Source organism: Melospiza melodia, chromosome 3 (assembly GCF_035770615.1).
Source record: "Melospiza melodia melodia isolate bMelMel2 chromosome 3, bMelMel2.pri, whole genome shotgun sequence".
Lineage (NCBI taxonomy): Eukaryota > Metazoa > Chordata > Aves > Passeriformes > Passerellidae > Melospiza > Melospiza melodia.
In genome coordinates, this window is record NC_086196.1 from 118924308 (window position 1) to 118940854 (window position 16547).

The following is a 16547-nucleotide window of genomic DNA, read 5'->3' on the forward strand; positions in this document are numbered from 1 at the left end:
GATCAGCTGAAAAACACTCAGTTGTTCATAAGGCCTGAAGAACCTTGATCTTGATAGGACTCATTACCACATGAATAAGGAATACCACTGAGGTACCACTGAGGTACCACTGAGGTACCTTGATATCCTGTAAAAATCCTGAATGCACATATTGAGAATTCCCATGTGCTGTCTTCTTTCCACCCTCATCCTATCCCTCTATAAGAAAAAAGAGTTCAAAGGAGTCAGTCTCTAAGAAAAATAGTAAGCTACAAGATTAATCTTCCATTCTTTCTTTTTCTGGCTCACGATGTATTTCCTGATCTCTGGTTCAAAAGAAAAAGCTCAGAATACACAATGGCCAAAAGTAACAACTTTGCAGAGGAAGACAGAACGAAGAGCTATAAAGGTCAGAAATTACCCAGTATCTTCATCAAGGAAAAAAGGTGTAGTACAGAAGTGTGCTCACAGCCTTCTGTGGTTGTTTACAGCTCTCCTTTTTGTAAATTCTTAATGTCAAAAAGATAACAAAAAATTAGACTGACACAATTTTTTCTTGCATTCAGCAGAAATATAAAGTAAATGCTTCACTAAAGCAAGGGAGCACATTTATGTTGCAAGAAAACAGATTAGGCTCTGTATTTGCCTTGTAATGGTACCTTTGCTTTCAATATTTTATCTTGTTTCAGAACAGAGTAGTCATTTACAGGAGTTTTAATTTCTGTTGTTTTCTCCAGAGATTTTACTTTATAATATTCCTCTGACTGTACAAGCTCAGCTGAATACATCAGAGAGTGCATTTATGAAATTTGTAGGTGTCATCATGCTGGGATCAGGGGAGGTCAGCTACTCTGGAGGACAGAAATGAATTTCAGACTCCACAGACTGGAAGGAAAGTCTTTGAAGAAGATAAGTAAATTCAGTAATTAAAACTGAAAAAAAAAGAAAAAAAAAAAAAAAGAAAAAAATAAGAAAAAAAAATCCCTACACTTTGATAGAACCAGAAACTGCAGCAAACAGAAGAAAACAAGAAATTGCTGGGACATCTTAGAGGAGTAACCAGCATCACTGCTAAAATCTGTAGTGTAAGTTTTTCCTGTGTGTGCTGGAGAAATTGTTGATGAGTGCGTGCGTGCTTCTTTTTAAGCTACATGTACTAAACAGCTGAATTCTGTAAGGTGCCAGAATTGGCCTAAGTCACAGGAATCACTGGCATTTATGAGAATAAGCAAAGAAAAAAGGTTGCTCCCTTTTAAAGAACCCCAAACAAAGATCTTGTCTTGAAACTATTTCTGCGCACTGGGGGATGTTACTGGTTTGCAGGGAATGTTTCCTTAAGTAAAATTTGAAAGACTGTCTCAAACATGAACTTAAGCCTGGTAAACAGGTGGTATGCAAACAGAGCTCTTCACAAGGATGAGCCTCTCTTCAGTATAACTATTTTAAGCGTGGCATAACCCCTAAAAATTCAAGATGAATTTGAAATCAAGTTTAGAAGAAACCATACTGAAAGAATGGCCTAATTAAAACAAGGCTGTAAACTAACTTTCTTTGTTCAATTAAAGAAGCAGGTGCAGACTAAGTAAATTTACTTATATGCAAAATATGAAAAACTACAAGATAAAGAAAGTGAAACAATTTACATAAGGGGGAGCTGATTTAATAAAGGCCTAAGTGAAACAGACCATCTGGATGAAGTTGCAGAAACTGTTGCAAATCAAGGCAATTAAGAACTGCTGAACAGAAAAAAACCCTTACTGGCATGTGACAGACAAAAAAACCACAATCTAGGAAAGCTAGAAGTATATAAAAAATCAATAAAACTTTGAGTTCTAAAGGGGAGCATATATATATGGACAGCTGCTCAGGGAATGAAAACAAACACAACAAACATCCTTTGCTTCTCCTGTGTTTGTGCTTAGCATTATGAATAGTTAAAAATACTTTAAAACTCATCCTTCTTTTCATTATTAAACTGAAATAGAGTAAGATGCTAATGTTAATGTAGTCCTCTGATTTTATCTGACTGTGGTTTTTAACTACTACTCTCTCAAGCTGATCACTGAGACTTGCACTTCAGGAAGGACCAATGCAAAGTGCCCAGCCTGGGAAGGAAGTCTCCTTTCCAGTGATACAGGTTGGGAGCGCCTGGCTGGACAGCATTTGTGCAGGCAAAGCTCTCAGGCCCTGGTGGGCAATGAAGTGGGCACTGACTGTGAGCCTGCAGTGCCCGTGGTAGTGACGAGAGCCAAGGCATCCTGGCCTGTGCCAGCAGGAGCACAGTTTATGGGAAGGGATTACCTCCCTCTAATCAGCACCTGTTCATCTGCAGCTATACTGCTGCCCATTTTGGGCCCCCAGTAAAAAGATGTGGATAAACTGAAGCTATTCAGCACAGGGCTACTGAAATGTCTGGGGCTTGAGCATCTGACCTGCCAGGGGGGTTAAGGGAGCTGGGCCTGAACAGCTGGGAAAGAGATGGTTGTAGGGGGACCCAATAGCAGCCCTATGGGAAAGATATCAAGGGACAGATCCAGGCTCCGGGTGGTGAAAAGACATAAGACACTGATCGTAAATGAAGTAACTGCATACCAGGGCAGACTGTGCACAAGGGAACATTTTTTCACCATGAAGACAGCCAAGCGAAAGAGCAGATCCAGGCTCCGTCTCCTACTGCAGAGTTTTCAATATCTGACTGAATACTGAAATAGCAACAGACAACATTGATTTAACCAACATTGATTTGATCCCACAGTTAATGTTGATTGAAGCAGGAAGCTGGACTAGAGACCTTGAAGTCTCCTCCAACCCAGATTTTCCTATGATCCTGTGAACATCAACTATTGTTGCATCACTGTAAACTACAAACTGTAACAGACAGTAATGCATAGATAACAGAATGAAAAAAATATTATTACAGGATTAAAATAAGCTGCAGCTCCATTTTCACTGTTACCAACATATATAAGCAATAATGTGTAAAATCAATAAATTGTGAACAGATTACGAAAAAATTCCAAACTAAGTTTACAAAGTCTACTGCAAAGTCTCACCCACTGCTGCCATTTAGCAGGCATGAAAAACTCTTCGGGGAATAGAACAGTCAATGAAGAAACAGTAGAATAAAAATTTATTTTCTTTTTTTCATAATTTTTCTATTTTAGTAAAACGAGACACTCTACTACAAAATCCTTTTTAACAGATAGAGACAGGCATGAAAGTCAGTCACCCAGAAAGCTACAAATGTGGCAGAACAACAAATTATAAAATCATAAACTGTTATTAGGCTACTAATAAATAAGCATTGGTAATTCAACCACATAAATATATAATTTAACTGTGTGTGCTTATATATACATTTGTTTTTATAAGGCTGAACAATTTACATTTGCAGAACACTTGCATTTTGCCAACATCTAAAATACATGTATTTACAGAAAAAGAGATGTGCAATACAAAAAAAAATCCTTGAACTGCTCATTTTAAAACTCCAAGGGTAAATAATGTAAAACACTCCAGAGAACGATGACAGGTCAGACCAAATTATTTTCAGTGTTCCCTCTTTAAGTCTATGAGATGTTGTGCTCAGCACATCAGACCTTGAGATTGTTCTTTTGAGACATCCAATAGCCTACACTCAGCAAAGAGCACTTTCTCTGGATTTGGTATTCCTCTCTGGAGGCCAGACAGGTAAAACCTGGACATGGTCAAACCTACTTAGTAAGTACTTGAAGACTTTGTTTAAACCTGCAGGCAGGTTTCTTGTAACCTGGTTGCAAATCCTCCAGGGACTATCTCAGTCATCCTGGTAATTTCAAAACTAAAGATGGTGGTGTTTACTCAAATTAAATCTGATAGTCATTGGATAAGAGCAGAAATTGTCTGAAGAGCAGGGATTTAAACTTAGGATTTCCTACTAAAACATATAAGGTATCACAAATGTGGGGGTTTAGTTTTCAGGTTAAGACACCTAAATGCATGTTTGTAGTGGTGAGTTCCATATCTAAGCTCATGCTATCATCACTGTTTGGTTCTCTAAACAGACACTTTCAAGTGACAGGGCCACTAAAGGTGCTTCAAGCTATCACAGGCATCTACATGAAGAGAGGAAACGTGACACAAGAGTTAGAGAAGATCTGTAGTCCTTTGGGGTAACAGCTAGATATCCAGACCAAAACACTTTGTTTCGTAGATTAGATATCTCAACCACATGGAGACACGTAAAAGCACAAGTCTACGTTTGTGCATTTTCATCTTGGGGCAAGTCCCCTTTTAGTGAAAAATCTCCAAGAAACAAGAGACAACAATCTAGCAAGTATTCTGATCACAGGGGTTATTGCCCACACCAAAGCTGAGGTGTTCACTGCCCTATTTAACTCTGCACTGAGCAGATAAGGAGGGCCCAGCTGAGCAGCTTACAGCACTTTTGCAGAGAGATGTGTGTGTGTGCCTGGATTGCTGCAATGGCACTGCAAGGGGAACTCTCAATCTGCCTCAACAATTTCAAAGTGGTGCAATGGTTCCAAATCCCTGTCAGAGTCTAAGTGCCATGTAGTTGTGTCATCTCTGGATAAAAAAGCTTCTCTTTCTGTATGCTGTGAAAAAACATATTTCAAAAATCATGTCTCAAGTGAGCAGTCATTTCAAAATTCACCAAGGATGAATAAATTTCCCAAAATATCTATTGCTTCTTTAGTGGCTTAGAGAGCTTGCTGGTGAGAAAGTGCTATCAATAAGAAGAAAATGTGTCCCTTTTTGCCTGAGTTGTTTTTCTAACAACAAAAATACTTTTTGCCAATCAGTGAGCAAATATGGTATGCAATCTAAGGTTGAAACTTTTCTTTCAAATCACAGGCTTGAAACTACACATTTTGCCATTATAAAGATATCAGTATCCTTCTGCATTTTGTGTCTTTTGGTTACTTACTATATTTGAATGAAGCTTTTTAGAAAAAATTAAAATTATTATATCAGTTAGATAATTGTTCATTTTGTTTATTCCTTTCCTTTTTGTTTTTGCAGTCAGGCTTTCAGTGCTGTGAAGGGAGAAGGAAGAACTGATCCTCCACCAGAATGAAACAAACAAAGAAACAAAGTAAAGCAGCAACAAAAATGGCACAGTTCCTGAGTGGCTACCAAACTTACACACTGAATTATTTTCTTTACTTTGGCTCAACTTATCTGATTTTTCTCATGTGACTAGTATGAAATACTTGTTTTGCAAATCAAGCATTTCTGTTGGAAGAAAGCTAGCAAGAAGAAAGCATTAAACAAAGGTTACCATATGACATATCAAATAGGAAGTTTAAAAATGAGAACGGGGGCCAGTGTCTTAACTAAGAAACACTCTGGGGAGCCAATTCACCATCAAAGCTTTTTAAATATCAATGTATTTTACATATATATAAAGAGAAGAGGTTTATTACAAAATAAATGCATTCAAATTAACAAGATACTGGTGTTTCAGACAATTTTCCTGACATAAAAATTGATTGACAAGTTCAAGGGGAAGGACAAGGACTAATGCTCAAAATGTTTTGCATTTATAGTGAATATACACTTCTAGGAGACATAATAAAACCTTGTTTATCTAACAGAAAAAAAGAGCAATTCATTATAATAGTTACGCATTAGATTTATCAAAGACTATGGTTCAGTTAAGATATTGTTGAGCTCACACTATAAAGACCTTTTAAGACAATTTCTGTTAAAATTGTTATTTTAATTATTACTATGCAAATAATACCATCACACAGAAAAAAACCCATTAAATATCAGATAATATGTAAATATATCAAGAGGGATTTTAGAAATATTCATTAATTTTGAACAGAAAGGTTTAAAATAACTATGAAATGAGTTACACTTCTCTGAAATCATTACTCAGCTCAGAGTGAATTAGGCCTGTTGTACCTAAACTTGTGCATACACAAGTAAAGCCAAGCAGTATACAATGAATTTAAGAAATTTGTGAAACTGAGCACCAGGTTTTATTTTGCTCAAGTAATGACTCATTTGATTATCAGTAACAAAGTCTGTCCTGTAAGATTTTTTACTGAGAAGTTATCAAGTTTAAAATTACCATTTTTATTTCAACCAACCAGACACTGTCTCGAAGTCACAGAGAAACTACACAACTCTTAAAGGAGAGGCATTAGTCTCCTAGCTTGGAAGCTCTACACACATACTATGACTGTACTTTAAAATTCATAGCGTTTATTTCAAACAGCACCTGAAACAACTTTCTTTGTTCCATTTTCACTGTGTGGACAAACACCAAAACACTCTTTTCTATTACAAGAAATAGCATTTATTGAAAATGGCACCTGGATTATTACATTTTTTCTATATTCAGAATCGGAAATAAATTGCATTATCTCTGCAACTGCTGTATAGAATAGTAGTATAAAGTAAATGTTTTTCAATAAGGATAATATCATTGTCTAGCTCAAAAATTTTCCAATGCAATCCCACAAGAAATGCATAGTTAAAAAGTAGACTGCTTGTTTTAATCAATTTGCATTTGACCTGAGTTCAAAAGAACACTCACTCTCCACAAATATAAAGAAAACAAAGGGAATTCATCTGAGAGCTGAAGAATAACTTGATCAAGATTCTTCAAAAATTTGATTTTTTCTTCTCCTCCATAGTCTGAGCTTGAAATATTACTTTCTTCTGTCTCATTTTGAAGAAGTTGTTCCAGAATCATGCACAAAAGAAAAATATTTTCATACTGGGCAATGTCATACACAGACTGGACCTGGGAATAAAGAAAAATCAGTACGTAAGTAGAGTGTGAAAACATTTCTGCAGCCTAACATCTCAGATGACAGTTTAAGGAATACTGTTAAAATTTGCAGTATTATTTACATAATCAGTACAGCTATACATTCAGTATGATTACTTCTAAAAAATTTTTTCCTTTTTGTGGTAACAGTCAAACAACTAAGACTGCATCACACTACCAAATGAAAAGTCAACATAACCTCCTCTTCATGAGAGAGTTTGCTTTACCTAATTATCCACAGGCTGTGACATACCATAGTGATGTACAGAAAAACAACTACAATAACAGCTTTGTTTGTTTTGGGCATATAATTAGAATTGGTGGATTTCTGAGAAATAAAATAACAAGCAAAAAAGAATTTTTTACTCCTAAATATAGACACTCATCTATTCAAGTGACACCTCCAAAAAGCAAATTAAAAGTCCAAAATCTCAACTGAAAACGTATAAGCCTGTTCTGAGCCACTTAAAGCTGAATATTCAGTTTGTCAAATAAGCTGGAACAAGGACACTGACCAAACTAAAAATTTTTTAGAACTCTTATAGCTTTATCCAATATAAATTTACCTGTCCTTTATCTAGAAACTGGAAATTTACATAGAAGCTTTCTGTATATAGGAAATAACTGGTAAGATAAAAACTTAAACCTTGAAGAATTGTCTCTCTGGAATGAAATTTTATGTTCTTAACAGCAAAATCTACTAATAATATGAGATGACCTTGCTCTGAAAAAGGCTGCAATTTTACTGCAGGTAGAGGAACAGAACTGAAAGGTAAAATCATAACTGCTAGAAAATTAATTATATATTTTAGAAAATGGACCAGTAGCTCTAGCAAATCTAAAGAACTGTTTAGACCTGTGGTACAAAGCCAGATGGGTCAGAGCTTCAACATGGGTCTATGAAAAGACATCAAATCATCTTCCTCAGTCTAGATTACAAACTGTAAGACTTTTCAAAGTGTGAAATCTATTATACAGTCATCTGTTTCACAAAAATATATGGGTTTTTTTTTATTCCAAGAATTCTATTCTAGAATCTAAGAAAAAGACAGCACTTTACCTTCTCCAGCTAAAACTGAGGAAGATGTTGGTTCAGAGATTGCTCATTTTGCTTTCTAAGAGAGCAGTTGTTAAGCCTAAAATCTGTGTTGAAGCACTCTGGGGTAATGGTTTTCAGGTAGACTCCCACCTCAGAAACAAAATTAAGACAGCACAGCCATCCTGTTGCAAAGGTTCAGTGTAGAAAAAGAATTTTGCTGAGTTTTCTAGAAATCTTGAAATATAGGCTCATTACCAAAACATATCATTCCTAGCCTTGCATACTCTTATTCTGTCTCCCTGGACCCTGCTAAGAAAAATGTACAGTTCAGAAGCTGCTGCTAAGAATTCAGTATTGACATTCTTATCAGAACAGAGAGTGAAAAATGAAAAAGTATTACATTATTTAATAAAAGTATATTAAGTATTTGCATATTTCTGAAGTTCAGTTCTGCCTATCAAACTGCCTAATTTGGGAAAAGCTTCTTCCAAATCCAAGGTAATATGACTGTTTCTTCAAATATTGAACATCCAACTCTAGACCAATCCTGACTTCACACTGATTGTTTTGACTGTTAACTAACAGAAAGGAGCTAAATATATTTACTTTGCTTATTTGACTAAACTACAGCTTTCAAAGTTGTGAAAGTAGGTGCTATTGGTGATTTATTGAATTTCTAGGAAATAGATGATTCTAAAGCCCTACAAAGATTTTCAGTGTAGGGGTCATCTGACCAAACACAGGCATGAACAAGCTGAGACAGTTTTCCCTTGTTCCTGTTTCAGCTGATGGAGGGAAGCAAGGGGTGGCCCAGAGCTGTTTGAGTGTAGATGCCTATTGCCATTTCACATGCCCCAGGGCAGCAGATATAAGCCAGGAGGAATACCTTAGGTGTGCTATTAGACACCTGAGCTTTTGTAACTGAGCAGTTCCCAGGATCCTTCAGCATGTAATTCATCCCACTCCAAACTAGAACCACAGATATACCACGTCCTGGAAGTCTCTACAGTGGTAAAGTGTGACTGTGCTCAGAAAAAAATGACTATGTAGATACATAAATGGAAGTTCTATGCTCTTAGTTCCTGCAATTTGGAAATTAGACATTCAACATTACAAACAAAAATTCTTTGTTTGACTCTGAAGTGTTGGCCTTGAAAATTCACTCCTTTTACATGAGTAATCAATATAAAATGTTTTAGAAAGGGAAATTATATCACTTCACTTACTCCCATAACCTCAGGCTCTTCCAAGCAGTTAAGCAATTGTGTTACTTTCAGTGGGTCTTAAAAGATGCAACTAATTGCAGCTTAGTAAACTATCTGATTATAGATAATAGGATCCACAAGTTAACTAATTAGCTTCCTCTACAAATACTACTGCATTAAAGGAAAATTGCTTTAATCACACAGAACTGATATTGAAAAGAAAGGGTAAGTATGATAGCAAGGAGAAAGTACTGTTTGAGATAATTATTTTTCTGGAGACAAATACACTTTGAAATATTGCATTATATAACTGAGGGGGGGAAAGATCAGTCTATAACATTTTCTGGCTCAAGGCTTATTATTAACCTTTCCAATCCATTTAATAATCTGAACAAAATGTGTCTCTATTTGTTTTGTTAGATGTCATCTGTAGCACTGATTGATGCAACTACCACTAATACAAATTTATGCTGCATAATTGCTAAAGGGATGCTTTTATTGTTCCCTAATGGTGCAGAGTCAGATAATAGGCCTATTAATCTTGCCCACCAATGTGTGTGAGTGGGTAACTGTGCATGTATGTGTACACACCAGAAAAGTTCAGAGGGTGCTTCTATAAAGCAAGTCTCATATATATATATATATATATATATAAATACTGCTATTCCACAATATATGCTGTGTTCCAGGTCCCTGGCCCTTTATTATAGTTCCTCTTTGCAAAAAAAAACCCAAAAAAACCAAACAAACAGATCAGGGGGCCCCAGATCAAATTCCAAACTGCTGCTGTCTTAATGGACAGATTTGGAGTCTTGATAAACAGATTAGAAAACAGTTTCCTAATTGTACTTAGAATATTTTTGTTTTCTTGTCTTAATGGTTTATGCACATTTTTTAAATTTATTCAAATGTCATTAGTAACAGCAATATAAAACAAGCAAAGAAATTGAAGGAATTCTCTACAATTCTTATATCACCAGCCACAAGTCATATTTCCAATGACGCAGCCTGTTGGGCCTGGGATTTTCACATGCAGGAGGCTGATGACATTTTCTGAGTAGAGGAAAGTAATTTTATTCCTTTTACATCTCAAAGTATGTACAGAACAGAGACAACACTTTACCAGTGCAAACAAAAAATAGATGAAAGAGAGTATGTTCACGGCAACTGCTTTCATGCAGCTCAGATGCTTATGCAGAAGTGTCAGCATGCTCTCTGGAATATAGGAAAAATGGTGCTAATTTGGGAAAACTTTTTTTTTTTTGGTTTAGAACAGAAGATTTAAATGCTGAAACTTCTGACAAAATGAAAACAATTAAAATTATTTCAAAGCACCATTACATCTGATTAGAGACAAAAAGCTTTCCTCTTTTTCTATCTCTATAATTAACTAACATCTATTTAGGCTTTTTAAGTCCCATGGCAATACCAAGTTTAAATATAAGTTTCAACAAGTAGTTCTACACAACAAAATCCTATATAAAACACTGACATACCAATATAAACTTTAATCAAACTGGAAGTAAAAGTGTTTAGAAAGTAATAAAATTGACACTTCTAGATAGTTATTTTAGCAGAAAAGTATTCTGCCCAGATCTCCCCAATCCATCATATCCTTACAGTTTTGCTTCTTGTAATTTTTATCTTGCAAGTTTTGCCTGTTCCATTTCTTGGCAAACCTCTACTATTCATCAGGGATATAACTTTTTATGCTAGTAAAGTGTCTTTTTATGTTTCAAGAGATTCTAAGCAAAATTTCACTGGAACATCAAGTGATAAAAGGTAGTATTTCTCCTCTTTTACATGTGTATTTGTCAGAGAAGCATAAAGGGTAGACCAAAATACACAAAAAGAACTGCTACAGCTTGGCTAGTTTTGCCTTCCAATGGAAGCACAGGCAGCAGGAATTGCAGCAGCATCAGCTTCTGGGCTGTGACTACTTGGTTAAGGAGCATGAAGGATAGAACAGAACCAAATCTGCCATCAAGCCACTTCCAGGAAAAATCCCCCATGGCCTGTCTGTCCCCTCCTCTGGTAAGAAAATATAGCCAAAGCTCCTAGAAATCTTCCAGAGAAGGTAGAAACAAAGGGCTTACATTTCTCTTGACATAGCTTATACCAATGAACACCATTTCAGCAAACAGCCCCAATGCCCCTTGATTCCTTGCCGGTGCCTACTAAAGGCAAGTACACATGTAGACTGAATTCTGGGCAAGAAAGTTAAAATTCATGGGCCAGGAGGCCACAGAGCAAGTGGCAGCTGATGTCCCACAGGAACATGGAAGTTACCCAAACCACTTGAAAATGTCTGAAGAGGAACAAGCCTGATAGAAAATCTCTGAGCTTGATTTACATGTTTCTAGAGACATACAGTCCTGGGTGTGCTGTTTAGTAGACAATTACCCCAACTCTTTGTTGTTATTTCATTTTATTGCTGCCTTGTCTTTCTGGTAAGAGGGGATGCTCCATTTAGAACTGAGAGGGTGGTGACTGAGACTAAACAAAAAGGAAGTGACATACCAAATGCAGTCACTGATGCTCACCTAAATTAAAAACTTATTTCTGTGCTCACTATGCCTCCATATGGGAGGGAGACTGAAATGTTTTTCTGCATTTTAACACTACAGTTCTAATGAGTATATAATTATAACTATCAGTTCCTAAATGGAGCAATATTTGACAGCATCACTTTCTAAGAAAAAATGTTTCTAAATGAGCATAATGAAAAACCAGAAAAAAGTGACTGACTGGAAACTCTATCAACAAATGGCCACCATTTTGTGAATTTTGTAAATTTTGTGTTTACAAAGGGAATGGTGAAAACCTAAATTTTTAGTAGAATCAACACTGTTTAACTCTACTCATCCAGTCTAGACTAGAGGTTAATGGAAATATGTTTCAAGAATCACTGAATTGTTTCCTTAAGTCAATACATTCTCATTTTATGAATAATGAAGATGAATTCTCACAGGGAATTCTGTTCTTGACACTTCAGTTTTCCTCTGAGAAATCCCTATCCAGGTTACTTACTGCTGTGTTCAAGTGCTAAATACAAGAGAAAGAACATTTGGATAGTTGGCATTTAATTTCAAAACAAGACAGAAATCTTAAGTGGATGGTCTGCAAACCTGTAAATAACCTCTGATCATTAAAATTTACAAACCCAAAAATATCCACAGCATACAAAATCACAGTAGGATAAAGAGATTATCTATAATTGCTGTTTAGTGTTTAAATAACATAATAAATAACATATATAAAAATAACACAAATATATAATATATATTATATAAAATAATAAAATAAATACCTCTAAAATATTTAAGGCAGGCATGCATTAAAGTCTTTACTAGAAATATTTCTGTTCTATTTCTAGTACTACTGTGTTAAGGTAAAGGGTAATTACAAATTGTCATGATGCAGGGTTTAGTTTTTAGCTGATTAGCATGTCTCTTTAGGAGCTTGTTTTGTGATTTGAAATGCCAATCTCCTGAACAACCCTCCCAATAATCATAATCCTCATAACCATGTCAATTATTCACTTGCCAAGTAAATTCAAACCAATATATGAACTCTTTCAGTATCTCAAGCAAAATTCATATAATGTGAAATCCCTTATTTAAATTTATACTCTCACAGACCAAATTTTCAAAATATTTTCATCTTTTATTCCATGGGTTCTGAAATTCTATTTCTGTCTTTACTCATGCTGAGTATCTATCCCTTTATTCTCAAGTAGATCCCTAAGTTTCAACTATTCTGCTTGCAGATCAAGATCAAATGTGACTGCAGAAAGGGTTAAGGAATTACCAACATTTTTAACAGTTAAATTCCAGAGGAGCTAAACTCTTAGAACAATTTAATCTACAGCATGTGCAGTCACTAGTCCTTCACTTTAGAAACCCTGAACAGCCTCATGCAAGAGAGGTTTCAGAAACAATAGTAAGAATCTTGCAAAATAGTATCTGTCCACACATAATTATTTGGCATACCCTGGAAAATACTTCTGATAGAATTTGAAGTGTTTATTGTCTTTGCTATCTCCCAAGGTGAAGATACTTATATCCCTGAAGCATCTCTGCATCGTGCCTCTTCCACACATCACTTAGCAGGGTCATCTGTTACTAGCCCTTAGCGTGACACACTGAATTACAAGAAATTCCCAAGACATCTTCAGCAATATTCTTATCTAGTAATACAATTTCCACAACATATTGTAAAAAATTAAATATGTCAGCAGCAGAGCACTGACGTTTCCATTTTGGAGTAGGACTCACAATTGCCTTGCAAGTAACCTAACACGGATGCAGAAAGCTTTAAAACTCAAATTTTAATCCCCTTTATCCAATTAAAGAAAGCTAAAATATAAGTCACAAAGCTATCTCATTTGGAAAAAACAGCCAAAAAGTACAAATCTGTGAACCTTCTTAGGATAATGGGAACTTATAAACACATTTTATTCCAATCTACAATTATACTTCAAATCTGACTTCTCACAGATGTTATTTTTGAAACTTGTTCTAAAACTATAAAAATTAATTCTTCACAAATTGAAGCATGTGAAATATTTTGGTTTGATTTTGCTTTTATATTTTTTCTCAGAAAATAAACTGAAATAAAGATTGTGAATATATCTTGTTATAGTGTGAGTCCTTACAAATCAAATGGGCTGCTTAAGAATATTTCTAACTTGAAAATGAAATTATAGGTCAGGCTATCCCACATAAAGTCTCTATCAGGAGAAAGCAATCAACAAAACAATGAATAAAATTTCTCCGTTATGAACTTCAGTATTAGAGAAAGGGCTTTTTTGTGGTTTGTGGTTTTGGAGGACTTGCCTACTTACAGGTGTAAGAGTACTACATGAAATAACCATATTTGAAATAATAGACGCTGTTTGTTGATGTAAGAAATTAAGTTCTGTCCTGCAAGAAGTGTTGTAAGTACAGCAAGGACAGTGCTCTAAGCAAGTCTTGAAAAGAAACATCATATATATAAAAATTTTAAAGGTAATAGGATATGAAGGTAATAAGATTAAGTTTTGAATAATAGCAATAATAAAAATTCCTCCATTAATTAAAGGCACATCAGAAAGCAATGGAATGCTGAAAAATACAGCTACATTAGTTTCAAAAGATTTGATAGTTCACCTCTTTTAGAAAATGCAGAAGAAACTCGGAAAATAAATAGCAATCACTTTGCTTTAATGACTCTAGCACTGGGCAGGCAACCCTGACAGTAATGCAAGATACACATTTATTTGTACTGAATCATAATTCATTAATTTTTGAAAAGAAGTTTTTCAACATGTTTTTCATCTCATAAAGCCTTTTTTTCCTAAAAGCACGATGACTTTGCCACACATAGAGCTTGACTTCCTAAAATTATCTCTTCCAATGCTAGGGATGGAAAGAATCAACTGAACCTAGCAAGTGGCAGATGGTTGGTCCAAGAACAAACCAAGGCAGAAGGCTGTCACAGAATATGCCCTTAAATTGCTTGCCACAGGACACTGAGAAAGCTGAAAGCTTATATGGGGTGAAAGAAAAGTAAACAGTTGTATGGCAGTGAAATCCACAGAAATGCTCAATCAATCAATAAATCACTCTTCACCTGGAATATCACAAATAGATGGATACTGGGAGAATGTTCTTGAAAACATCTCCAAATTCTTCTGAACATTTACTGTAGGCACAGTGACAGGCAGAATGGCCATTCCCATGTTGTTCTATCTCAGTTTAATTTTCTGCCCCACCCTCTACCTGAAGTAAGTTACTTCAGGGAAGAAAATCTTCCCTTTTTTAGTTTGCAGCTCTAAAAGCTTACAACCAGTGGCTCTATCTGAATCCTCCTTCATTTTAAATGAGATCAGTCCTTGCTCCAAAGCCAGAGACAGAATCCACCACTCCAGGTTCAAAATCATAAAGAAAAACAGCCCAAACATAAGCAAACCTAGGTGTTTTTGGACTAACTGAGAACAAATTGTGTTTGATGCTTGTATTTATTTGCTGCAGAAGAAAACAGAAAATCCAGGAAAAAAACAAGACAAAACAAAACATTTAAGGAGCAAGAGGAGTCATTCTAGGCATTGCCCTGTGTGAGGAAAAAGACAAACCTGGTTGGAACACAAGCTTAATGTTTTTAAGAAAAAGAAGTTGGCATCTACTTTCTGAATCCCTTTCATACAAGCAATCTAAGCCTCTGTATAATTTTAATAGATAAAAAAATGATACTGCTAAAGAAGACAGGTTTCCTTCTCATTATGCAGTTCTTTTTCATCTTCCATAATGAAAGGCTTAATATTCTATTAGTGTTCAAGGCAATATTTAACTTAATATTAAACCAAGCTTTGATTCAGGTAGAAGTGTTTTAGCTATCTATTTATCTTTCCTCTTGTTTTAGAAAAAATCTTGTATTTATTGTATAGATAAAAAGCCTTTAGGAAAGAGTTTATATTTCATATATATATATGTTTCCTCAAACTATTCTACTAAAATGGATTAATAGGTATAATAGATATATACTGAAATATAGATATAACTGAAACAATAATGGTTTTTCAGTGATTCTACTATCTGTCTTAAACACTCATATTCCACTACAATTCTGTCAACAAATCACATAACAATCTCTGATTTTTTTAAAGAATACCATGAGAATCTTCCAAACTTTAACAGGAAAACTCAAGAGACGTGGGAGACATGGAAGACTCAATATATAATTTCATAAACATTTGACAAGGTTAACAAGCAGTGCTATTTTTCTTATTTATTGTATTTAAAACTATGTGGAATATATATGTAGAATAAATCTTGAGTGGGTTAATCAAATTGAACAACATGAAAATATTTCTTATACAGCTTAAAGATGTGAGAAATTGGAGATTCAACATATTTAATTGAAAATCAAATAAAATATAAAATGTCATGAAATCATGAGAACACCACACTGTTTCTAAAAGTTTGCATACATGCATCAAAACTTAATCTTGGAAGGAATTAAACCTTTTGATAAAAAACATAAAACGGAAAATGGAACAGATTGCTATCTACAATCTTTTTAGGCTTTACAGAAACCAGATGGGTATGACTATAAGCAAATATGGTTTTGCTTTCACATTTTACTTTTCCTTTAATTATCTGGTAGATTCTTCTGGAAAGATCCAAAAAGAGAAGTTGTCTAGACAACTCTACTTTTTAAAATTTGTTTGTTTGTTTGCTTGTTTGTTTCAGCTGCTTTAGCAGTTCAGTAGTGTAAAAAGACAGGTTTTTAAGAGCTCCAGAGCAGCAGTTTAGAATGTGTTAGTGTCATGATGCTGGAAAGAAGTGATATGCAGTGCAAGATTGGCCTTCTAAAGTTCAGCATGCCAGCAATAAGTCTAAAGACAGTTACACTTAGAAAGATCCTTTTGAAACTGAAAATCTTCTGTAACTAGTGTGAAAATTGCAGCGTCCTGACAGAACACAAAAAAAGCAGAGTACACTTGAAGGGGATTAAATTCTAAATTGACCATCAGAAGCCAACTAGTTTTTCTAGC

The 16547-nt window shown here is 35.1% G+C and overlaps 1 protein-coding gene across 1 annotated transcript in view; it reads right to left on the reverse strand.

Moving 5' to 3' along the window:
- Positions 1 to 3137: 3137 nt before the first annotated feature.
- The window catches only part of MEI4 (meiotic double-stranded break formation protein 4), a 73108-nt gene continuing 59698 nt past the window's right edge, over positions 3138 to 16547 (reverse strand). Inside the window, exon 5 of the mRNA XM_063153382.1 lies at positions 3138 to 6739. Coding sequence (XP_063009452.1) covers positions 6488 to 6739 — 252 coding nt within the window. The 3' untranslated portion in view covers positions 3138 to 6487. The remainder of the gene's footprint in view (positions 6740 to 16547) is intronic.